This window comes from Amblyomma mixtum, chromosome 9 (genome assembly GCF_055824585.1).
Source record: "Amblyomma mixtum isolate Tamu chromosome 9, ASM5582458v1, whole genome shotgun sequence".
Classification (NCBI taxonomy): domain Eukaryota; kingdom Metazoa; phylum Arthropoda; class Arachnida; order Ixodida; family Ixodidae; genus Amblyomma; species Amblyomma mixtum.
Genome location: NC_143020.1, coordinates 67,460,108 through 67,484,809, shown reverse-complemented (window position 1 = coordinate 67,484,809; position 24,702 = coordinate 67,460,108). Strand labels below are relative to the sequence as shown.

The following is a 24,702-nucleotide window of genomic DNA, read 5'->3' as shown; positions in this document are numbered from 1 at the left end:
ATCTTTCATTGTTTCTTTGAACTTATTTATGCCTTGTGAAATTTCGCTGAAGCTATCACTGTGCGTGCGAATGTCAACAGCTATTTGTTCTACGCATCGTCTAATTTCTACTACCTGGTGGTGAAATGCTACTGGGAAAGAAGGGAGAATTGGTTTTTCCTCCTTGTTGCCTGCCCTTCTTGGTCTTCGGATTCAACTGCTTTCCTTCGCGTAGAGCAGTCTGATGTCAGATGAGAGCACACGTCCACGCAAAGAACCTTGGCTGAACACATGGGACAAGTAACCGAGTGGTGTCCGCATTCGGTGTGAAAATGGCGGGAGATATCCGAAGCAGACGTCACAGTCTCGCAGCCACTCGCTTTGTTCCAGCAAGTCACCTGCAGGGATAATGGAAACGGTGTGTACAATGCAATTATATCTGCTGCTCTATGAACTAATCTGTGGTGCTCTCGAAGTTTTGAGTTATCTTAAGGTGGGTTTTTAGCAGCATTTAAAGCACTACGACAGCAGGAGGAGACAGGAAATCGCACCTGTGCACTCGGTGTGCACTCGGAGTGCACTCGGAGCGTCGTGTGCTGAACAAAGGAGATGCACGGTCATATCGTCTCGTCAGAGCTTCGCAAGCAATTGCAGCAGCGGGTTCGTTGAGGCTGACAAGGCATTGCATTCGCCAGCCTTGTGCGCAAGATTATACTAACGAAAAAAGAGAATATTTCCTAACTTTTGCCTTTCGCGAAAATGGAAGCCGTGTAATATGGTATTCTTGCGTGTTGCGCTCAAATGAATGTTGGTACTAGATTTCCAAGCACTATGACATTACAAAACTAATTTCTACATAGTCTTTTATGCGCGTGGACGAAACCTGTCAATGCACACCATCCCTAAGGTTAGAATAATTCTGGCGGCTTCCAACAGAAACATGAACATCGAAGCACTGAGTAGGCTGCATTGAGCATCCAACTTCCAGAAAATTCCACGCCCCTGGTTTAGTTTCAGCGACTGCATAGTGGCTGATAAATCGTCTCGATCGCTGGAACTCTCATCAGGTGTAACAGTTGTGCCCTTTTCCGACGTTTAGAAGTTTCATGCAGTAGAATGAGGGGGGTGACCAGGCGTGAGCTACGCGGGCCACAAATGAATTACCTGGCATTGCGTGTTTTCGTAAAAAAACAAACAACCCCTGATACCTAATTGCCCAAACTCGAATAAACCATGCGACGCTGAGCGAACAAAACCGAATTTTGATTGCCGTGTTTTGGCTTCACTACAGCCACAACACGTAACAATTCACAGCATCGTGTGCGTTTAAACTGCTCGGCTCTCACACTTTTCAACGAGAGAATTCATCTCCTCTGCACACTCAGACTTTTATCCACTGGACACGAGCAGCGGCCGTGCAAAGCTTTCTGTGTGCAACGATGAGAATTGGAAACGAGAATAAGAAAAAAAATGTCAGTCGATTTCGGTAATTAGGTCAAATGCTGATATGTGAGCTACCGTGACGTGTTTCGGGGCTGCGCCTCTCTGCTAGGTTAAGGTGGTTGTTGACGTGTGTGTTCTTTCATGAAAAAGTAAAAGAAGCACATGGAAACTCCTTCCACAGCACCTGCCTTGTGAAACTGTGCCACTGCTCACCTTCCCGCCGGCTACACATTGGCAGTTAAGCCCCCAGTGGCGCAGTGGCACAGGGCAGGTGCTGTGGAAGGTGCTGCCATCGGTTGGGCTTGGGTTGTTTTGGTTGCGTTGCGACCCAAGTTCCTCTTCCCGAGCAGCCTCTCACGAATAAAAGGGCTACCGCCTGACACGGTTGGCGGGTTGCCAACCACCAGGTATGCAGGCGAGCAACCTGCCAAAAAACCGACTTCAAACAAGCAGAGAGATAGACAAACAAACAACGCCTATATGCGGGGAATGGCCACTAAATGAGCTAGAGCACTAAAACATGCGAGCTTGATGCCTCTTAATCATATCAGCTCACCTCTCTTCTCAGCAGCTGGTCGGCAGGGAATTCCTTCCAGTCGACGTCTGCATCCTGGCACTCGTACCCGTCGAGTGGACAGACGTGCAGGCCGTCCTGGCCGCATCGCTCGTAGCAAGACTCGCACAGCACGTGCATGCAGGGAAGCCAAGCGGTGACCTTTCGCACGAGGCCACAGGTGCTGCAAACCCGGTTTGGTGGTATAGGCCTGACGAAGTTGAGTGGCTTCCAGTCGAGTTCCGGAGAGAACCCAACGAGTGTGCACCGAAAACTTGCAGCATCCATTGCTCTTCTCAGGCGCTCACTGCAAAGATCCATTCAAGAAATGCTTTTTTTTTTTGGGCACATGAAGCGCTGTTTTATCGTTCTTTTCTTTATCAAGAGTGGACATGGCGTTAATTGCACCCACTCTGCAGTCTCTTGTCGAACGTTTTACAGAGTCTGCGCGAATGATGTACACAATCTTTCTGTAAGGCTGCCAGCGCATGCGATTTCGTTGAGAGATAATAATTCTCACGCTGCGACGTTGAAACTTCGCCTTGGAAAGCAGTGTTTGTTTATTAAAAACGAAAAATACGCTACTGATGTTTGAGTTGACCGGCTCGGTCAGTGCTTTGCTTGGTCATAGACACCGGGACCAGTATTCAATGGAAGCTGAACTCAAAAATGTCTGCGATTGCTCGGCGCTCTTGGTACAAGTTGACCGCAACTTCTACTGAGAGCGCAGTGCAATTTTGTCGTATTCTGCGGTCTGGGATCAACGCATCGACGTCAAGCATATCGAGGCCCTTGAATCCAATCACTGCCCATTCGTGCGACAGATATAGGAACCCCATGATATAGAAAACACACCCGCAAACACACAGCGGTCTCAAGGCTGCTTTCTATATGCTTACTGGCATTCCTACAAGGTTTTCGTGGCGCCTCAAAGTCCGGCCTTCATTGCCCTGTGCACACTCGTTCATCGCCCCTCAAAGTAATTGCTTCGGTCCGGAGTCGGATGGACATGCTCAGTATGCTGACGTTGCACTGAAACTTCCGAAGGCTGCTTCCTCCAGGCCCCGCGCCTTTTCATGCTTAATGATGATAACATGTCCACCAATTAGACCCTCTTCTGGTTATTAGTATAGCAGCAGTGCATGAGGCCTACGATGGAAGCTAAGGGCAGCGGCAGACTCCAAAACAAACTACTGATCACGCTCACGCACGTAACATAGGCGTAGGTGACACGGCCGTGTGGGATTTCATGTGTTATGTCCTGTCATGGAGCGTAATACAAAAATCTGTCGCAGCGCGAAAAAAACAGGGACAAGAAGAGAGAACAAACACGACAGGACGAGCCCTGTCGTGTTTGTTCTCTATTCTTGTCCCTGTTTCATTCGCGCTGCGACAGATTTTTGTATTATGCATCAACATCAACTAGCCCAAACTTCAGTACTCCTTCACATCATGCAGCGTACACGCAAGCTTCGAGTTATCCTCAAAAGTATGCGAGCAGCAGTCGCAGCAGTCGCAGTTGCAATTTGGAATTCAACGCCACATCTGAGTGAAAAAAACGGCACGCACATTTATCATCTAACGGCGCACTGAGCTATCGGTTATCGCATGCTTTTGACTAAGTACGCAGTAATTATGAACGCAGACAAACCTTGTGATTAACTCTGTGATTAACAGTCTCTATGATCGTGAATCGCTTCCTGCGGGTAGCAAGCTGAAATTAGTTAGGGTACGATCCGCCTCAGTGTAGTCCGCCGCCTGCCGGCCACAGCTGTGGGCAGGGGATGCGCACATACCTTTGATGAACGGCGGTAGGACGCTTTGTGCCAGAAGAACCTTTCTCGCGTGCCGGGGCTTCACATACTGCGTGTATGATGACCCGTGCTGGGAAACATTTGTCTTTATTGAGCCAAATGAGAGGTGATGGCGCATGCGTGTGGTACTCCTCAGATATTTTTGAGCATTTATTAAAGTATATCGGCCTTCTCACTGCTCTGAAGACAAGCAAGACCACGAGCTCGCATCACGCTTCATATAGCTATTAAGAGTATGCGTGCGCGTGTATGCTTGACCGACCAGTAAAAATAATGAAACAGGCCTTTTGCAATTCCTTACCGGCCGCAGCCTGCACAAAGTAGCCGTTTAAACGACTGAAGTAAGAAGGAAACCGCGTCACCGGCCACCTAACGAGCCCAACAGAGCGTCAATGCTTTTGAGAGCTCGTGCTTTTTGCTGCGTACAATGACCACGCGCAGCTTGGGTGCACGGAATGCGATGCGAATGATTCAGAACCCGTGCTTGCGTCTTAAGGTTCTCTCCGTCGTCTGCTGTGGCTCGTTGGCTCCTTGGCCAAGCTGCATTGCTCATGTTTGGAACGTAAGTGACCATTGACGGCGATATAGTGCTCCTCGAGAAAGCGCATAAATACGTATCCAGCCACAATTCTATGAATCTAAGAGTGGCGGAGCAATAAGTACTTCGCTTTGACGCTGTTTCGCACACGCAGAGGCATTGTTCTCCGTGAGAACGGCATATTTGCTACTTCGTGATGAGAGTATGGGCTTCGTGAGTATGGGCTGACTAAGTATTCCACTTTTATGGGTCTTTCACAATTATTTGAGCCGCAACGTACAGAAGACTATGAAAACAAAATCGGCAGTGGCTTAGCTCAGCTAGGTCCGGATATACGTAGCGAAAGCAATGTCGTGTAATGACATTTCAGTAGAGACACGCCGTCGTTGTCGTTCAGCTGAGCTTGAACGTCTTTGCGAGACGTTCTTCGGGCGTCTCGGCCACCCGCTCAGCCTTTCTCTCCTCGGTTTCACGCGGTCGGCCGGCCTTGTACCATGGGACAACTTCTGGATCGGAAGACTCAATTCCACGCAGTCTTTACTGCTGCCGTGAAGAGCACGACCGCTCTCCTTCTCCCACGGTGGGCGTCTGAGGATTGAGGGCATCGCTTCCGGCTTGTATCCCAGCTACGCGGTGCGACCCTGCGCATGCGCAGTGAACCAGAGCGCCTGCGTCGCCACGGCTGCCATAGTACTGGCTGCCATGGTAACGGCGCATGCGCAGTAGTGGCCCTTGGCAGGCAGCACAAAATGCGCTCCTGCTAGGCTAGTGTAGCTTTCGCTACAAAAACAAAAGTGTTAATAGGTTGAATGTGGCTGCACAAAGGTTAGAAGTCATTGTAAGCTGGACAGATTCATTCGTGATGATGACACTTTTTAGTGGTGTATGTGCGCCGGCATCGCCGTATTCGCGTAGGTGTCGCACTGCGTCTGGTGTGGCACCTTGACGTTGCGCAGAGCGTTCAGATCCGCCCTCAGGTACGCATTTTAGCATCACAAGGCTCGGTTTGCATAATAGGGACATGAACGAACTTGTTCAGTAGCCATTCCAGCACAAACCAAGGCGGAGAGTTACTGATCCCAAAAGAGGCGACGAACGCATGCATGAATTTAGAGCTTTTAATTCTGGTAAATATATTTATAACATGCCCACACTGTCAAGCCGTTTCTAATGTATGTGTATTACTCGTCGCCTGGCCTCTCTCGGAACACTTTCATTATTAATGATTGTTGAAATAGAATTCCTTCTGTGCCAGTACTATTAGTTCAGTGCTGTAGACCTTAACGCATTAATTCCTTGAGGCTTCTCTCACTGTCACTGGCGTTAACTCGGCTCCTTCTGCTGCTGTGTATTCGCGCCTGCCTAACAGAAATAAATACATGTTGATGTGTAACATTGGTTGTATTTTCACACTCGGTCGCGGCGGTAGAATTTCGATGGAGGCGAAATTCATGAGGGCCGTGTACTGTGCGACGTCAGTGCGCCTTAAACAACCCCAGGTGGTCTAAATTTCTGGAGCCCTTCACTACGGCGTGCATCCCTGATAGCCTGCGTCGCTTTGAGACGAGAAATCCCATAAACCACAAACCACGTTTCACAAATCCACCTTGTTTTAGGGGCTTCGAACCCGGTTGACGAAAAAAGGGGAGTTCCGCCCTTGTACTGATAAAGGTGCAGGTTTCACCCAGCTATTTCAGAAAAAAAAACGAAGGTGTCTAGAAACTTTCTAGACCGGAATGTTCAAGCGCCACAGGTAAGACTGTGGTCTGCGGGGCATTTTATCTCCTTCTACAATCATGTCTTCCACACTGTCAGTGAAACCAGTTAGCGCAAGAAACGGGACGACAGAAAGAGGTCACACCACGAGCGCTCGTGGTGTGTCCTCTCTCTGTCGTCCCGTTTCCTGCGCTGGCTGTTTGCATGGATAACCAACAGGCCCACATTCACGCGTTCACGTTGTCAGCGTTGAAGCTGTGACAGGCAGCAAGCCCGGGACTATGCTATGAAGATATTTCTCTCACAACATGAGTCAGGCAGGTTCCTTCCTCCGTTCTATCTTCCTTCTTCTCCCGAGTCAGCCAGACAATATCGGAGATTGCAGATTACTAATTGCCGAAATCATTCCCAAATATTTGGTTTGGTTTGTTGGTTTATTGGGGTTTAACGTCCCAAAGCAACTCAGGCTATGAGAGACGCCGTAGTGAAGGGCTCCGGAAATTTCGACCACCTGGGGTTCTTTAACGTGCACTGACGTCGCACAGTACACGGGCCTCTAGAATTTCACCTTCGTCGAAATTCGGCCGCCGCGGCCGGGATCGAACCGGCGTCTTTCGGGTCAGCAGCCGAGCACCGTAACTACTGAGCCACCGCGGTCGGCATTCCCAAATATTTAGTATGGGGGTGACAACTTTGCCGTCAGGGCACGGTGTGCAGAAGTTTTCTTCCGTCGTGGTATCTGCTTCCTGCAGCATCCTCCGGCCCTTTTTCTGCTCCGCATACCCCGGGCCGTATCCTCGTCATCAGCGGACTCGTAGTTGCTCTGTCCATTCGTCCACCTTTAAGCTCTTGCTGCCCGCCGCCTCCGCAGACGCATCCTTCGCAACAGGAAACCAACGGGCTCTGCCGGTTATTGGAAACGTGGTGCTGTTTTGCAAAGTTGCCCAACTTGGGACACGGACTGGTGGTGCGAAGGAGCTTCGGAGAAGTGACGGACTAACAGTCGCGTTTCGCCCACTTGGTAAACGGCTGCTCCAGTCAGGCTGTGGCTCCTGGTTCGAACCTTGGACTAGGGAGGGCATTTTTCTTTACCAATGAAGTTTTTTTGCGTTTGTTTCCTTTCCTTTGTCGTCATATTGCAGCGCTTGGGTGGATGGCGATGAGTGATTACTCCCTGATTAGTAGGATACGAACTGTGACCGCGTTGTCGCCTGTTGCATAGCTGGTTGCGTCTTTCTACAAGGTCACATCCCTAATCAAAGCTTCGAGCTCCACTTTGAGCCTGCGTGTTTTTAAATGACTTTCATTTCTTCTTTTTCCTTACTGCGAAGAATTTTCTTACGTTCTCGCTTATAAGCGACATTTTAATCATTTATGATCGATGCCAAATGCTTCTGGAGGGAATGTCGCATTCGTCAAGGTCACGTGCCAAGGTGGACTGCAGCAACCCTCGCAAGCCACATACCGGGCTCGTTATGTATTCTGTCATGGTTAAATGAATATAGAACGAGTCGAATTAAACGTTAAGCTCAAAGGGAGGTAACCTAAGTTCAAAATTGCCAGTGGTTCAACCCTGTTGAACCCAGTTTCACACAGCGAAAGCTAGAAGCAGCTGGCCGCATTGCTCCAAGACGTAGTTCACTATGCGTGCGATCCTCAGCGCGCTCTCCTTCATCCATAGCGCGCAGCTGTCGCTATATATACTCAATACTTGGCGTCACAACTGTGAGTTGAATCAGGGGCCACAACTTGATTACCACGTGGCTTTCTTGAAGCCTCTGCGCACTACTTGAAAGGTGATAATTCCATGTCAAAGTTCAAGCTCAAAGTTCAACTTAAAAGTATAAGATCAAATATCATGGTGAAAGATCAAAGGTTGATGTCAAAGGTCGCGGTAAAAGTTGGAGGTCAATGTTCAAGGTGAAAGGTGGCCCACTAAGCGGACCATGCGTGGTTAGGTATACGTGCATAGCAACACTAGCCATGACTTAACTCGAGGTCGTTTCAACGCCATTCGGTGGCTCACTGAGACATATATAGCTATAGTAGAAGCTATAGCAGTGTAGCTTTCGCTACATAACTTAACATCGGTGTAGCTGGTCTGAAAATTGCAAGGCCCCGAAAACTGCTGTCATGAATGCATATGGTCCACGCCGGCATGTCGTTTCAAGCAGCTAGTATTGCTTTACTTTAGTGCTCGCCGTTTACCAGTCTCTCTGTCTGAAAAACTTTATTATTGTTTTACGAATTGGAAAAACAGCGCAATGAAAGACGACACAAGAGAAGGACAAAACACCAGCGCTGGTGTTTTGTCCTTCTCTTGTGTCGTCTTTCATTGCGCTTTTTTTCCAATTCGGAAAACATGTACCAACCAGCCCGTTTTTGCCCTCTTCTGGAATTTATTATCGTTACATAGATAGATAGATAGATAGATAGATAGATAGATAGATAGAACTTTTATTCACGTCAATTGCCAGACAACATAAATCAGGCCTACCAAAGCCTCAAAGGGCTTGAGTGGCAGCGCCTGGCAGACAGCTAACATTGGCAAAACAAAGGAAAATAGAGACGTTGCAATGAACTTTGCATACTTGAGGTATCCCGGAAATGGCCACCTCTCACAAGCACTAGTTGCGCTCTTGAGTACAGGAGCCCATTGGCGACGGCTGCGGCTCGGGCGCGCTCGACCAGGGCCTTCTCGCTCACCAGGTCGGAGCAGCCGAGCAGGGCTGCCTCCCAGTCCTGCCGGGTGGGGTTGGGTTTTGGGACGAAGTTCGGAGTTGAATGACATGCCCATACCATGTAGAAGATGTCCGAATACTTATTCGCACAGTACGGACACTTTCCTGTACATGCGGGACCAATATTGCTTTAGAACTGCCGGGCACAGCAGTGTTTTCGTGTAAAGACGGAGGAGTTTGCGTTCCTCCGTCATTGCAAGGCCCTTTCAGGGCTTAGGATAAATTGCATGGCCGGATTGGCATAATTCAGTAATTTGTCGAAAAGTGAATGCCGGATTGGGTTCAGGATCAGTTTCGCAAGGATCTAAAGGCTTTGCCCGGAGAGTGAGCGTGCGGTCGGCGGCATCTTCCGTTTCATTGCCTTTGAGGCCCATGTGAGCAGGAGCCCATACTATCGTTCGAGACGCGGGAGCCTCGTGGTAGTCGCTATATTTAAGGATGCGATACGCAAAGAAAGGAATGTATCCCTCTTGAATATTTCTGCAGGCCCCTCTAGAGTCGGTAATGATGACTCGCGAGTCCTGATATGCGGCGTCTAGCGCAGTGGTGACCTCCTCCGCATGTGTTATGTCTTGAGCCCGGAACGATAGGCCGTTCACCACGACGTTTTGGTGGATGACTGCGGCCATGTACCACCCCCCATGGTGAGGGCCGGAGGCGTCCACGTAGAGGATTCCGCGTTTCTTTCTCTGGTGGTGGGTCAGTGCCTCGGTCCGCGCAAGGCACCTGCCACTGTGGTCGTCACGTGTCATGTTGGCTGGAAGAGGACGCACGTGCAGGGTGTTTCTGGAGACTTCGGGGATGCGTACGCGCTCTTCCGTCAGTGTTGGGTGGTGGATGTGTAGTCGGGTGTAATCGGTTCACCCAGTTCGAGTCGGCGAGTTGTGCCGCGTACTCTGCCGCTCATTGGGTGACCTCGGCCATGGAGTTACGATGCCTTTACCATGCGTTTACAATGCCTTTGCTTTCTAGTCATTTCACGCCAAAGGTTCCAGATATTGCGCTGAACCATCTACGATTTGTTAAAAAAATCACGAAAAGTTAGTAGAACGTTCGTAACCCAGGCCTTAAATGTTTTTGCCGAAAAAAATTTATTCATGAGGAGAGCGCAGTTCGGGACATTTAGGAAAGGTATGACGCTTGGCAACGCACAATAACATATCAAAAATAATTTTTTTTTCCACAATGCTTCATATCCATTAATAGCGTAATGACAGAGTTCGGCTTTAGATGTGATTTAGGACATGAATGAACGGTCGTTTTTGGTTCAAACCTCACTTTTCTGCTACTTCAGTTCTATTTTTTAGCTCGACGAGCTCAGTTTCATCAGCTGTAACAATTCTCCAGGTAATAGACGTCCAGGGAAACCAAGCGGATGTTTTCTAATTTCTGAGAGCAATTTCATATTAACGAAAAACGAAATGGTGTAAATTTTACATTTGCATACATTCTAAAAAATATTCAATGCGTATAAAAATACATGACTCGAATCTCGAAAAAAACAAGATTCTTTGCAATGCCATTAAAAATAACTATGGACTGTGCTGTAAAATGTTATTTTGTTTTTTTTTTCAATTACTGAGCGGTGCTTTATTTCACGTCATTTCGAAATGTTCAAGCTGCGCTCCCCTCAAGAATGAATTTTTTCCGACAAAAATACTGCAGACTAACATTGCGCTCGTTGTGGTGAGTTTTCGTGCATTTTCTTTAACAGACAGACGAGGTCAGGCGCAACTTCCGGGTCGTTTTGGCGTGGAGTGATTATATATTTTGACCATAACGCGATAAAGAGTATCGGTACATGCACAACTATTAAAAGCTTAACTCTCATATTTTTCTGTGATTATTTATGGAGTTCTCTTTTCGGAAACGTATTGTGCAAAACCAAGCAATAAATATATATCAATAAAGCAATAGTCGTTCCCACTGCGCATGATCGAACTACTTATTAAAAGTTGAACTAGGAGCTGCTCGAGAAAAATGAAGTTCCTGCCAGGATTCGGTGCAACGCGATAAATAAGCTCTCGTGCGGTAGGCTTCTTCATCTATCAGACCGCAATGAGGCACTGAGCATTGACCGGAAAATTAAGCGCTCAGTATAACGAGAAGTGCTTTTAAAACTCCACTTCCTGCCAAACTTTTTGAGACACGAATGTTCGTCTCCTCCGAAAAACCATACACTTGTCAATGTTATTTCCCCACTGTGACAGGCTCATCCACAAAGGCTAAATCGGGAAAAAATGAAGCTTGCAACCCCTCAAATCAAAGCTTTTTATTTATTTTCATCACGACCAAACCGGTTACAAGGGCATGTTTACCTCCTGCTAAATTGCGCTTTCTGCTATACAGACGCTGAAATACGTGGTACACTAAAGAAGAAAAACCAAAGAACGAAAATAACGTGAATTTATTTTTTATGGTGCATTTATTCCCTCCAGTTCGTAGCTAAAGTAAAAGGCAGCGCTTTGGAGCATCCCAGCTGTTTACTTTGTAACGCACCATCTATCCTCGTAAGCATTCAGTATCATTTCAGAGAAACATCTGTTTTCGGTGCACTGTGGCTGACGCGGGCCCAATTACACAAGTCTAGTTACTAAGTCAAATACATGAAGCAAAAAACACTGCTTAAGAAAATAACTAGATAAAGACTCTTTGCTTAGGACATTGCGTCACACGTTTCACTGGCAATTAATGCGATTTCTTCATATTAGACCAGAATAAAAGAAAAGAAGCGAACTGAACGCATGCACATCGTGAAAGAAATTGAATAGACGGGCGAATTCGTCCATGATAAATGCGCTAAATATTAACAACAAACTGCTGAAACCAAAACCTGTGGGAAGAATGGCTTCCATCCAACGCCTTCCGCCAGCGCGGCTCACGGCAGCACTTCCCACTTAATCTGAAGCTGGTCCTCCACCACGACGCCACTGAGCCTGAGAGTGCTAAGCCTAAACGAAGGATCAGAAAAACAAAATGCTGAGTTACTTGGTGTTGTAGGCTTTTGTATGCATGGATATTCACGGGGTGACTTAATTTCAACGAGATACTGCCTCTTATCTTGCGGGTGTATTACGCCCAGCCGTATTCTGTGCTGGAATGGCCACTCAACAGCGCCGTCGTTGTCACCCTTATGCAAGCGGAGACTGGCGTGCAGGCGCACTGATTCGCCATCCTTTATCAAGTAGACTCCAGGTGACATGCAGTATCCACACATGTACACCTGGTCGCTCTCGTAGTAAGCATGGCCTTCTCTCAGCACTTTTTCTTCGAGCGATTCGATGCCTCTGACATAGAAGACTGTATGCTCTGGTCGTGGTTCATGCCTTCCAAGCACTGCCTTAATGCGGTCCAGAGTCCTCTCGCTATTATCCACAGTTTCAACTTTCATTTCATGAATTGATTCTAGAATTCGCGAGCAATTGTCACAGCTCTCTTTCTTTGCAGTCGCCAACTCATCTTTAACTATTTTTTCCAGTTTGTTTAGGTTGCTCGAAAGGTTATCAGTACGCGTTATCAATTGCTCTTTCAACTGCTCGTTACCACTGGCGGATTCGCGCACACCCCTTGTCACACTCTCCTGGATTTGTCTCGTTGCTTGGGTCAGTTCATCTCTGAGCGCTTCTTTAAAGGTGTTTCTCCCGTGAGACATTTCGTTTAGTCTATCACCGCGGCATTGAACATCAGCAACCAGCTGCCCAAGATGCTCTCTCATTTCCACCGCCTTCTCCTGAATGACTCGTTGGAAGGAGTTTGGAAGTGCTGCGTCTTCCGTGTCGCTGGGCTGATGGCCAGATTCTGGAGCACGAGGCGTCGACGGTGCTGCACACTCCGATCTCAGGTGTGAGCACACATCGCTGCACAGAACCGAGGCCGAACACTTGGGGCACCATGCAGAGTGGTGTCTACATTCCCGCTGGAAATGCTGGGGGAGCTGGGAAGCAGCCACCACGGTCTCGCAGCCGTTGACTTCGTTCCAGCACCTAACCTGCATTGAATAATTGAAGGAAATGTAGAAAGTGCAACTTCCCCCATCGCGCTCCAGACTGGCGCGCGCGGGCGCCGCAACCACCGCCGACATATCGGTATTCCCGAAAAATGAGGTCGTCGCACCATACCAGCAGCTGACTTCATTCACTCAAGCCACGGTTGACATCAGCACAATCGTGACGCGCGAATGCGCTAGTCACGTGTTTTTTTGTTTTGTTTTTTGCATTTCGCGTGCTTTCTTTGCAGCTCGGAAAAAAGATACACGTGAGGCTTTCTTTATCCCAAATAAATGCAATGGGTGTTTCTGAAGGTGCTCTCCAACTGTGCTATTCACATCTGCTGTATAATATCAATATTTAGGGGTTGAGAAAAATGATCTTAATAGCTAATTAATTATTTACAAAATAAAAATTGCCTTGGATGCGCAAGCTGGCTGGTAGCTGTATGTAAGTGGTTTCCCTGGCCTACCTCAAATGTCTTTTTTTTTAACCCTTGGCTAAAGTTAGGCTTGACACCCTGTATAAATGTTCGTAACATATCTGCGAGCAATTCAAGCATGCTAGTACCAATTTACAACCTTCACTATGCCTGCTCCGCGCGTTCACGGAGCAGCATATACAGAGTGTCCCAGCTAACGTGGACCAAGTTCTAAGCGAATAAGAGAAAACCTAAGCGTTCTTCAGAACTGAAATTGCATGGATGTTGTTGGGGTTTATCTGATGTTACGATACCATTTTTTTAGCTCCTCCTATTTGAATAATTAGTTGAGATAAATAAATTAACTTTTTAAACTTGATACGTTCAGGCGTCAATAGGAATGTTGTGGAGTTCCACAAATATTGTCCAACCCAGGCACTGACAACGAGATACGCTTAGCGTGGCCGTTTTTATTTGGGGTAAACGAAAGCCCGCGGAGTATAAAAAAATACCACGTGGCAACGAGCCCCTTGCGCCCGAATGCGCCGCGATTATAGTGCTCTCATGCGTGCTTTGTAAAGATGCATCACTCGCTTCGCGCGTTTCGTGCTATATTAAAAAAGTTAATTGATTTATCTAGACAAATTATTCAAATAGGACGAGCGAAAAAAATGTTACTGTAACTTAAGATAAACACCAACAACATCATCGCAATATCAGCTCTGAAGAAAGCTTCGGTTTTGTTTTTAAATCTTTGTCCAAGTAAGTTGGGACACCCTGCATACCTGCAAATTGTTTCAAGTACCATGAATAAATGACAAAAAAAGTTGCCACTGGCTTAGCGCAGCTATGCCAGGATATACGTAGCGAGAGCTACCTGGCGTCTGCGCCTCGCAAGACGTTCTTCTCTTTCCACAGGCGTCTCCGCCGCTCATTCTCGCGTGGCGGCGGCGGCGAACTGTGACGTCATGCGCCGCGCACCTGCTGCTCCTCTATGGTTGCGCGCATGCGCACTATCAGCCTCGCAGGCTCGCGGCAAAATGCTCGATTTGGTTGCGTGGTGTAGCTCTCGCTACAAAATTGGCTCACCGGAGCTGGGCGAAACCAACAACATATTGTTTCCCGTCATGTGGGGATCCTCATAGTAATTTTCAAATCCGCTCTATTTGTTAATTACCTAAGATCACTTATGCAAATTTTCTATTATTTATTTCAGCGTCACGTGCGTTCCCTTACGTTGGAGAGGGAGTAAAGCAAGAAACCGATCCCGTTTTTGCAGCAACGTATCTTCTACATGGTGCTTTTTTTCGTAGTTTACATAAAGCCTATGAAATATGAAAAATTGGCGCGGGCTTAGCTTTAGCCTGGTAGGTTGCGAAAGCCCCCAAGGATTCCTGTAGTGAGCAGGGGAGTGAAGGGATCAAAAGGTCCAGGTAATACCATATTATCATAGGTTTTCACATAATTTCAAGAAGCTGGCTGCGCGTTATAATGTACAAGTAGTTTTCTCTGCCTCATGTAAGCTTTCCAAGATCTGCACTAAGAAAATGGTAAAACGAGATGACTGCACGACCAAACATAAACGAAGTTTACGGAATGTCAGGCGAACGTTCTGTACAGAATTCCTATCAGTTGCGGGCGTCACATTGGGCAGACAGGAAGATGCTTCAATGAGAGGGCAAGAGAACAAAGATTATGCGTACGCAACAAATCAGGAAGCAACCTAGCCGACCATTGCAAAGCATGTGAAACAGAGCGAGAGAACGGAGGCTATCCAAAAATAGATAAAACAGAATTCTTAACATCAGCTAAAGGAAAAACAGAGCGTGAAGTCATGGAGGCGTATTTTATAAGAAAAGCTGGGAAAAACTGCGTTAGCGCACCTTGTATTCAATTACTGGACAGTGAAGCTGAATTCCTTGTTGGCTATCTGTAGGTGTGAACCATGTCTCAAGACTGCTTACCGTAAGCACCCTTTCTTGTGAACTGGAACGGTCCCGCTTTTCCTTTTCGTTTTCTTACTGCTTTTATTCCTTGCCATTTTATTGGCTTTTACTTCATTTGTCCTTGCCATTTCTCATATTTGCATATCCCCCCCCCTCGTTGTTTTCTCGTGGAGCCCTCTACACTCCTGTTTTATACTTCTCGTTTTATCCTTTTCTGTATCGGTCTTTCTGTATTTTTTCATGCACATATTCTTCATCGGTTCCTAGTTTTTAATTTTTTTTCCATTTTATTATGTACAGTATCACATCCCTTACCTGTTTTCGGCCTAATTGTCTGCTATCTTTTACTTCCATTGCCAATCCCATAAATGTAGTTTCCTCATTGTCATTCTGTCTTCACCACGTGCTTGTCTTAGTGTAGAGCCTTGTACAATCCTTTCATCTTTTAGCCGATATATTTTTGTCTCCCCGTTTTGCGGCGTTATTTGTTTGGCTGTTAACTTTGACAAGCTTGAAAAGCGCTTTTTGCAGTAAGTTTCAGTACACGATGTCTCATTTCTCTCGGTGTTCCCCCGGCACCGTGTTTTCGTTTTCTTACTTTACCGGAATTTTTTGCTTATTGTCCACACGCTATTGTGCTCTTCTTTGCTCATGCTCATCGCTTGATGTTGGTGATGGGCTCCTATATATTAGACGTGGTGGCATTCCGAAAATAAAGTTGCAAGTTAGCGCCTGTCCTCTCCTCTTCTGTGTCGTCCGTTTCCTTTTTGCGCTGTTTTCGAAGGGAGATACTTGGCCGCCTTTTTAAAAACAAAAGACGCCGAAATCATTTCCAGGAGAGCTAGAAACTACGGCTTTGGATAGTGAACTTCACGATTCTGTTGAGTACGCCGAAGTTTGTGCAGAGGACTGCTAGTGTTGTTCGTCGTCACAAGCACGCTAGCAAGGCGCGCGAAGCATGAGGCAGGCGCATAAATGACATCACGTGGAAAACCTTTCGTACACGCGTTTAAGTACAGCGACACAGCAGTACACCATATGCGCAGCTTCACTTCACAAGTTTCTGAAACGAATATCCATAAAAAGTCCGTTGCAGAAAACTTGCTGAGAAACGTGACCCTGCAAGCAAGACGCGCAAAGCATGAGACACATCGCAATCCTTTCGTTGACGAGCTAAACACAGCGACAAAACCAACACGTGAAAAAATGGGCCCGTGCGCGCCGACTGCTCAAAACTGGCTCTGGCGCAGCCGCAGGACGGGTTAGGGTGCCTCGATTCCAGCGCCGGGTCGGGTTGGACGGGTTACGGGTCGGCTCACAGCGCCCTCTCGCGGACACCAGCGGTGGTGCAGCGCAGAAAAAATGCTTTGTTCTCTCGGCGCCTGCTCAGGCCGTAAGGAGAGAGCGAGAAAGCGCGCGCGTCGAGACCGGCCGTGCCGTGACTACCGCCGCCCTCCGCCGACAGATCGAGCTGATCCAGATCATGAGAGGGAAATAACTAGAAGAATAAGAATGGGGTGAAGCGCATATGGCAAGTTATCTCAGATCATGCATGGCAGTTTACCAATATCCCTCAAGAGAAAAGTATACAACAGGTGTATCTTACCGGTACTCTCCTATGGGGCAGAAACGTGGAGGCTAACAAAGAGGGTTCAGCTTAAAGGGACACTGAGGAGAGCACTATTAATATTTTTTTTATAGTAAAATCCGATAGTTCGGCATGTCATGGCTTTGTTGCCACTTGGTCGGCAGCGAAAGATGCATTTATTTCTAAGAAATTTGAATTCGAAGTTGAAAAAGTTTTTCCCGCCGCTCTGATTCAAACTTGGGATTCGTCTATGACGACAGAGGACTAAGAGACGTGAAACATGACGTGCACATGACGTAACGCAGACTCCGTGATTTCTGGCTGCCAGCAGTGCGGCCTAGCAGCAGCCGAAAAGAAAGCTACCGCCGGCCGCACGTTGAAGGCATCTATCGGCTATTGCGGCCGTCGCTACAGTCGCTTCGATTAAGTTTGCACTGGCGTTTTGCCAGCGTTACGATGGATCTCGTTCTCGAAGTCGTCAACGAAGTTCTCGCAAATAGACACCTTTAGCATACCTTGCACCTTGTTACCGCTAGCGGAATACCGGGAGCCCGCCTACCGCCGGAAAAAAGGCGCTGATTTGTCCCGATGCTTCAGGAGCGCGCGTAGCAGCCGGGCACGTGGCGCCATCTGGCGACGTCAAGGAGATTTGCGCATGATTGGCTGCGCCTCAGTGATGCATGGTTTCTCGGTTCCTGGTGTTGCTAGAACCATTCGTTCTAGCAACACTGTTTTGTTCTATGATCTCATCACGCTTGTACTTGCGAGTTTGCCTGTGGCGGCGATACCTGTATTTTGGTTCTTGCTCTTTTCTACGTTACAAGAGCTTTGTTGTCAGTATGAGTGGCGTTTTTGTAATCAGGAGCTGGTATTCTGTCGATACAAGCCAACTTCAATTTCTCCTCAGTGTCCCTTTAAGGACAACGCAGCGAGCTATGGAAAGAAAAATGATAGGTGTAACGTTAAGAGATCGGAAGCGGGTGGAGTGGGTGAGAGAACAAACGCGGGGTAATGATATCCTAGTTGAAATCAAGAGGAAGAAGTGGGCTTGGGCAGGGCATGTAATGCGAGGGGAAGATAATCGCTGGTCCTTTAGGGTAACGGAGTGGGTTCCAAGAGAAGGCAAACGTAGGAGGGGGCGGCTGAAAATTAGTTGGGCGGATGAGATTAAGAAATTTGCGGCAATAAGGTGGCCGCGGCTGGCGCAGGACAGTGTTAATTGGTAAGACATTGGAGAGGCCTTTGTCCTGCAGTGGGCGTAGTCACGCTGATGATGATGATCATGACGTCACCTTGACTGTAGCGTGACTGGTGAGAGAAGCGCGACACTCACCGCCGTGACTACCGCCGCCCTTCGCCCACAGATCGAGCTGGGGGCCCTTTTTTTCGCAGCTGGTGTGACGTCACCTCGACTGTAGCGCCACTGGTGAGAGGAGCGCGAGGCTCACCGCCGTGACTACCGCCGCCCTCCGCCGACAGATCAAGCCGGGGGCCCTTTTTTTTGCAGCTGGTATGACGTCACCTCGACTGTAGCGCCACTGGTTAGAGGAGAGCGAGGCTCACCGCCGTGACCACGGCCGCCCTCCGCCGACGGGTCGAGCTGGGGGCCCTTTTTTTCGCAGCTGGTATGACGTCACCTCGACTGTAGCGCCACTGGTGAGAGGAGCGCGAGGGTCACCGCCGTGACCAAAATGAATAATGGTCTGGCAAGAAGTTAGCAGATGCATTTAATGACTTGTGGAACTGAAAAGAATTGATTATGATGAAATGGCTTTGAATTACATAAAGTGCACCGTGGATCACACCTGTTTCTTAAGTCCTGTTACAGAGGCTGAAGTAGTGTCAGTATTTCTGGCATTAAATAACAGCGGAAGTAGCGATGCTGACGGTGTTAAGATTAAACCTGTGAAACATGTCCTCGACAGAATTGCACCCTATATCACACACATATTTAACCTTTGTCTAGCAAATGGTGTGTTTCCACAGAAGATGCAGACTGCAAAGGTAACAGTTGTCTACAAAAAGGGAGACAAAAATGACTTTGCAAACTATAGGCGATTGTCAATATTGCCTGTTTTCTCCAAAGGGTTTGAAAAAATAATTTTGTCCCGGATGAATAACTTCTGTAATAAGCATAATATAGTAACACCTTCACAGTTTGGATTTCGGAAAAATCTTTCTACGGAACTTGCTTTGTTAGAACAAAAAGAATTCGTTTTAAACTCTTTTGATGACAAATGTTTAGCTTTAGGAATATATGTAGATTTTTCAAAGGCCTTTGATCATCTTAGCCACATGTTACTGCTTAAAAAGCTTCAAGTATAAGGTTTCCGTGGACAATCCTTGTTACTTTTGAGCAGTTATCTTAAGCATCGACCGCAGTATGTAGCATTAAACGGTCACCGATCAGATGTCAAAGCTATCTTATCTGGTGTGGCCCAAGGCAGCATCTTGGGCCCATTCCTTTTAAATATATATGTGAATGACATAACAGAAATAGACATAGAAACAAAAATTGTAATATATGCAGACGACACCACCTTGCTTTTTTCCGGGTCATGCCCCTCATCTATGATTGCAAAAGCAAACACAACGCATACTCAACTTGAAAAGTGGGCAAGATTTAACGCCCTCAAGATTATTACCTCAAAAACTAAAGCCATTATTTTCCGGCCCGAGAACAAGAACATCCAAAATAATGCTGGTATATTTCTTGATAGTTTGAAAATAGATGTTGTTAGCTCTCAAAATACTAGGTGTATTTTTCAATGAGAAAATGACTTGGGACGAGCACAGAGATTACATAGCATCTAAACTATCCCGTGTCATAGGAACAGTTTACGCTCACAAAAACATTCTCCCTGTAAATGTAAAAATGCTCCTGTATAATTCATTGTTCTGCTCGCATCTAAATTACTGTCACTTGGTATGGGGAAATACATCTTTCACAAACCTCCAAAGATTATTTACCCCAAAAAAAGAATTCTTAGAATAGTATATAATGTAGCATATGACCACCCATCGAAACCACTTTTTGAGAAAGGCGACATAATGCCAATTACTGATTTATATGCATACTGCTTACTCTCTAATTAGAAAACCGAAAATAAAAACAATACTCCTTTCATTGCCACACTGGCTTCATTATGCAAAAAACACGCATCGTACAAAACAAGAAGCAACGAAATATGGCACATTTATGCATACAGAACAGGTTATGGCAAACAGATGCATAGGTATAGTCTGCTGCACTATCTTAACCTCTCCCATAGCCACAACATGACTGTTGAGCACTCGAAAAAAAAAAGAGTTGCAAAACTTTGTTTCAAATATATTGTTACCGGGTTTAACTTTTGAATCGTAATTTCTGTAATTTTGTATAATTTTTTGTGGTTGTGATTTTGTAACTTCTGAATGGTAATTCCTGTAATTGTGTTTAAATTTATGTGATTACAATTTTGCAATTTGTCATTTTATGTAATTTTGTCTTTACGTTTCATTTTTACGCGCTACAAAGTGTTACAGTTGTATCAAAAAATAGGTTCTGTTCATGCTTCCTTTATTTCTTTAGTATTACTGCTGGGTTTTTCTTTCTTTTTTTTAATCTTTGCTGGTATGCTGTTATGCTGTCTGCATATTTTTCCTGTAGAACTTCTATCTATTTTTGGGGAGGCGAGAGCTCGTCAAGCTGCATCCCAAGCTTTTTCTCTCTGCCTCCCTCATCCTTGTGATGGAAAATAAAGGCATTATTATTATTATTATGACTACGGCCGCCCTCCGCCGAGGGATCGAGCTGGGGGCCCTTTTTTTCGCAGCTGGTATGACGTCACCTCGACTGTAGCGCCACTGGTGAGAGGAGCACGAGGCTCTCCGCCGTGACTACCGCCGCCCTCCGCCGACGGATTGAGCTGGGGGCCCTTTTTTTCGCAGCTGGTATCACGTCACTCAGCGAAAGGTCCACCGTAACTACCGTCGCTCCGCGCTGAAGGCTCAAAACTTAGCGTAGTATTGCTTTCGCAATAAAAATTTGCGCTGGCTTAGCTCTGCTATACCAGGATATACGTAGCTTGAAGTGAGGGCGAGGTGTCCACATCTCGGTGGACACCTGAACCACAGGGAAGGCGGAAAACCATTCTCTTGGAACAGTGGACACCTCAAAATGTGCTTTAAGCTAAGTGGCGGTAGTGACAGGTGTGTGCTGCATGCGACGGCATTTACAATGTTGTGCCAGAAACACGACGCTGAAGCCATAGGGCGTCTGCTACCCTCTGGAAAGCGCGCCGGCGCCGGTGCGTCTGCCAGGTCTATGAATCTACGGTTCTGAAGTGCGCGTCGGCGCCTCCGGCGCAACAGCTGCTCAGCTGTGACGTCACTCGCTCCTCGCGCATGCGCAGCTTCGCTCATGCGCTCTCTCGCGAAACTGCTCATCCACGACAAGTATAGCTCGCACGAGAAAAAAACAAAACTAATATGTAATGACTAACGCGTTAAACTAGTTTAACCGCCTACTCAACCAAGTGCCGTGCTTACGCAGAACAGCCAGCCTACGCTGACATATTATAACCACGAATAAACACACAACTTTTGTTATTTGCATTTTCCGCGTTCAGGATGCTTTCATACGCAGCACGCGCTGATCTTAAAGTGATGCTGTGCAATAAGCAATGTCGCAGGACAAATAGAGTAGGGAATAATTGATACACGAATGTACGGCAATTGCTATGCACAAGGCAGAGCCTGGAAAAAATTTATAACCGGCAGTAGCTGACAGACGATTTTCCCATGGTTCTTTGCGTTCACTTCGGAAACGCACGCTTCCGCACCTGTTGAAAGGTATGAGAGGAAAGAGTAAAAGAACAGACGCGCGTCGCAACAATCGCGTCCCCTGAAGCGTCGACGCTGGCTGTAGCAGATACCTCTGTGCCACCATTCCCCCATGGTTCATTTATTAAGGCGGAAGCCTTTAGTGCCTCATCGTTGTAAGCAGGAGTTGTAGACAGAAATGTCACGCTTTTCAATTGGTCGAAATGATTGTGACGTCACAGTGCGCGAATTTCAAACGGGTCAAATTGTACTTTGGCTATTAACCATGCAACAAATTAAAGGTATCGCATAGTGATCCTCCAACTAAGTGGGACTGAGTTTAGCTCATTGCTTAATCAACCAATTCTAATTAAGCTTTCTAGCCAGACCACATCAATAAATAAAACAGAGTAGGAAATTGGTCGAGTTGGGGTATCGAACCAGGGTCTCCGGAGTGCGAGACGAGCACGGTAAAAAATCCGGCATGCCAGCTCCATGGTTCGGAATGAACAAAAGCGCGTCTAGTGAATACGGTGTCTTCGTTCACTCCCATCTTCCTCCCTTCCATTAGGGCGAGGTTCAAGTCTCCAGGGAGACATGCGAGACATACATTTCCTTTACTCTCCTCAAAAACTAATTTACCGAAGACGTAGAGCCGAATGGGCGATGTCGTTCTGAGGACTCCCTGGAAGGTTGCATGGCGCTACGAGTTCCATACTCAGAGGCGAAGCTTAACATAGTAACCAGACATCAGTGACACTAGCAACAACACCGCGCTTACGGCTTTCGCCTCTCCGCGCTTTAGGCCCGCCGAGCGCCCGCCCTGAATTATTCTTCTCTCGCGCGCCCCTCCTTATATTCATGCAAGAGGTGACGTCACAGCTCTGCAGCGCCGCTAGATGGCTTCAGCAAAAAGTAGAAGCTTCTGCACCTTTACAAAGCACGTGCGCCGCCTCATGCTGTCTTTCGCTCACAGCGTCTACGCCCACAGATCTCCACTAGGCGGCTGGATGCCGCATTCCCGCTTTCCGAGACGAGCGCGAGTGAGGCCACCGGCAGTTGGACGGCTTGTCCCGGAAGTCAGGTGTCTTGTGTATTTCAATGCACCAAGTCGCGCCTTTTGCCCTTTCGTTCTCAGTTTTTGCGTTGTTCTCGCGTAATGTCTGCTGTTATATGAAATTAATAAGAGAGCTGAACGCGAGAAATGTGAGCATTGTACGTACAACCCTGTAATTTCAGAGAAACCGAAGAAAACAGGCATGCAGCTCTCACTCTGCCGCGGCAAAGGAGTACGTGCATTAAACACTATGTTCGACCAACTATGTTCGTCGCGACCAAACTCCTCTTCCAACTCAAAAAACAAATTAATTTCGCTTTACACACGATTCTCTGGCGACAAATCATGACCTATTTGATACAGCGCTGTTCTAGTGAAAAGTTCCTTTGGACAAACATTTCGGATGTTTTATCTGCTTCGCTTACCTCTCTCCGAAGCAGCTCTTCCGCAGGGAAGTCCACAAGAGCGACGTCCTCCTCCTCGTAGTGGTTGCCGTCCAGCGGACACGCATGCGATGCATGCCGCCCGCACTGCTCGTAGCAGCACTCGCATAACACGTGTGTGCATGGTAGCAGGGCCGTTCTCCTCCTCACCAGGCCACAGGCACTGCATATCCGATGTGGAGGCAGGGGTTCGACGAACTTCAGTGCCCTCCAGTCGAGCTCAGGGGAAAATCCCACTGTCGCATACTGCGCGCTTGCAGCAGGCATCGTTCTTGACCTACGCTCGTTGCACTGAGCGTCGCAGAAATGCGTATTCCGCCGCCACAAGGATCGCAGTAACGTCTTTCCTTTTTTTCCCTCCCCGTTTGCCAGGGCGATTATCGCAGGGTTATCGGCTGCCGCTTTTGCTGCGTATGCCGGACTGCGCGCCGAGCGAAATCTGTCGCCGGTGGAAAGCTGTGTCACTCACACGTGTTGATCCCGTACGCTAAAAAATATGCGAAATAATGATTGTTGGTTAATTGGTTTTTGACGAAGGAAATTGGCGAAGTATTCGTCTCACATATCTCGGCGGACACCTGAAACGCGCCGCAAGGGAAGGCAGGAAGGTAGGAGTGAAAGAAGAATGATTGTTGTGGGATAGCTTTTGGTGCCGCTATCCGCCAAAACTCTTTCCCAGCTGATGAGTCCAGGCACATCGCTAATTTAGAGCGAAAGCTATGCTATGACCTCAGGGGCGTGTTTCATTCGTTTGCGCATTCGCACTGCTTCAAATGATAAGCCCTGCTGAAAAACAGGCATTGATCTTGATTCTCCTCCCTTGATAACATCGCAAGGTTACTTGTTATCAGGAGGCTTTCTCGAATTCTTTTTCCCGTGAGTGACGTCATCACGAGGCAAGGTAGCAAGACCAGTTGTCTGACCAAGAACGCCATGCCTCAAGGAATGGCTGCGAACCCTAAGCTCTCATATGAAAGTTAATTTTAGGTTAAATTCAGTTACTTTAACTTCGCCGTACAGAGTGCACCCGAGAGGGCAGGGTTCGAATAGAATAATATAGTATACATCAGTATACGCTAAAAGAATTAAACTATTTCACACAAAGGATTCAGAACTTCGACTCTACGCCTTATGATGACAACGACGCAATACAAAGTACACGTCGGCGAAATATATGCACCGTTGCTTTTCATTATAACGAAGTCGAAGTGGCCCCACGACCTCTTTGTTAAATCGTTGCTTAATCGTATTCATAGGCTGCCTTGATCGCATACGTCGCATTGGAACAGGCCTGCATAATACCGCCTTGATAGAGGAAAACCTATAAAGCTTTCAGTGCGCCGTCGATGCGTGCCGAGGGAGGCCAACACTTGTACCGAGTGCTCTCGAGGCGGCCCTGAAAGTGTATACACTGACCCAATACGTCAGCCTATATGCAAAGCGGCCATTTCTACCCCAGCTTGCATGAGGTTCAGTGCCAGAAACAGGGTCTTGCAGGAGTAAAGTCGTTGATGAGAGGGAGAGGAGGGGAGAATAGCGTCGATTTCTAAGACATGGTTCCTATAACGCCTGCTGTGATGCTAATAAGGGCACGCTATGGGGATTTCGTCGCGACTATGCACTTCGGTTGGCTTCCCCGTGGTATTTACGAGTACCCTGGCCTGAACGCTTCAC

General features: G+C 47.3%; 2 protein-coding genes and 1 pseudogene across 2 annotated transcripts; all 3 read right to left on the bottom strand.

The window, feature by feature from the left end:
* Window positions 1–128: 128 nt before the first annotated feature.
* On the bottom strand, window positions 129–2,263 carry LOC149329488 (uncharacterized). The gene is made up of 2 exons (XM_089559254.1): window positions 1,979–2,263; window positions 129–377 (listed from the first exon to the last, which is right to left on the bottom strand). The coding sequence occupies exons 1-2, from the start codon at window positions 2,261–2,263 to the stop codon at window positions 129–131; spliced, it is 534 nt and encodes a 177-aa protein (XP_089415380.1).
* Window positions 2,264–4,864: 2,601 nt separating this feature from the next.
* Window positions 4,865–9,536, bottom strand: LOC149329487 (uncharacterized; annotated as a pseudogene).
* A 2,126-nt stretch (window positions 9,537–11,662) lies between these two features.
* LOC149329486 (TNF receptor-associated factor 6-like) lies at window positions 11,663–23,295 on the bottom strand. Its single transcript, XM_089562259.1, has 3 exons — window positions 23,011–23,295; window positions 12,331–12,772; window positions 11,663–12,249 (listed from the first exon to the last, which is right to left on the bottom strand). Exons 1-3 carry the CDS (start codon window positions 23,293–23,295, stop codon window positions 11,663–11,665), a joined length of 1,314 nt encoding a protein of 437 aa, XP_089418385.1.
* Between the last annotated feature and the right edge of the window lie 1,407 nt (window positions 23,296–24,702).

What these genes read in the sequence shown, in the direction of transcription:
- LOC149329488 (XM_089559254.1), bottom strand. Translation starts at nt 2,263, where the DNA reads ATGGATGCTGCAAGTTTTCGGTGCACACTCGTTGGGTTCTCTCCGGAA. An exon ending in ACCAGCTGCTGAGAAGAGAG is followed by an intron (nt 378 to 1,978) that starts GTGAGCTGATAT and finishes TTATCCCTGCAG; the next exon opens with GTGACTTGCTGGAACAAAGC.
- LOC149329486 (XM_089562259.1), bottom strand. Translation starts at nt 23,295, where the DNA reads ATGCCTGCTGCAAGCGCGCAGTATGCGACAGTGGGATTTTCCCCTGAG. An exon ending in AAGAGCTGCTTCGGAGAGAG is followed by an intron (nt 12,773 to 23,010) that starts GTAAGCGAAGCA and finishes TATTCAATGCAG; the next exon opens with GTTAGGTGCTGGAACGAAGT. An exon ending in GGGTGTGCGCGAATCCGCCA is followed by an intron (nt 12,250 to 12,330) that starts GTGGTAACGAGC and finishes TGGAAAAAATAG; the next exon opens with TTAAAGATGAGTTGGCGACT.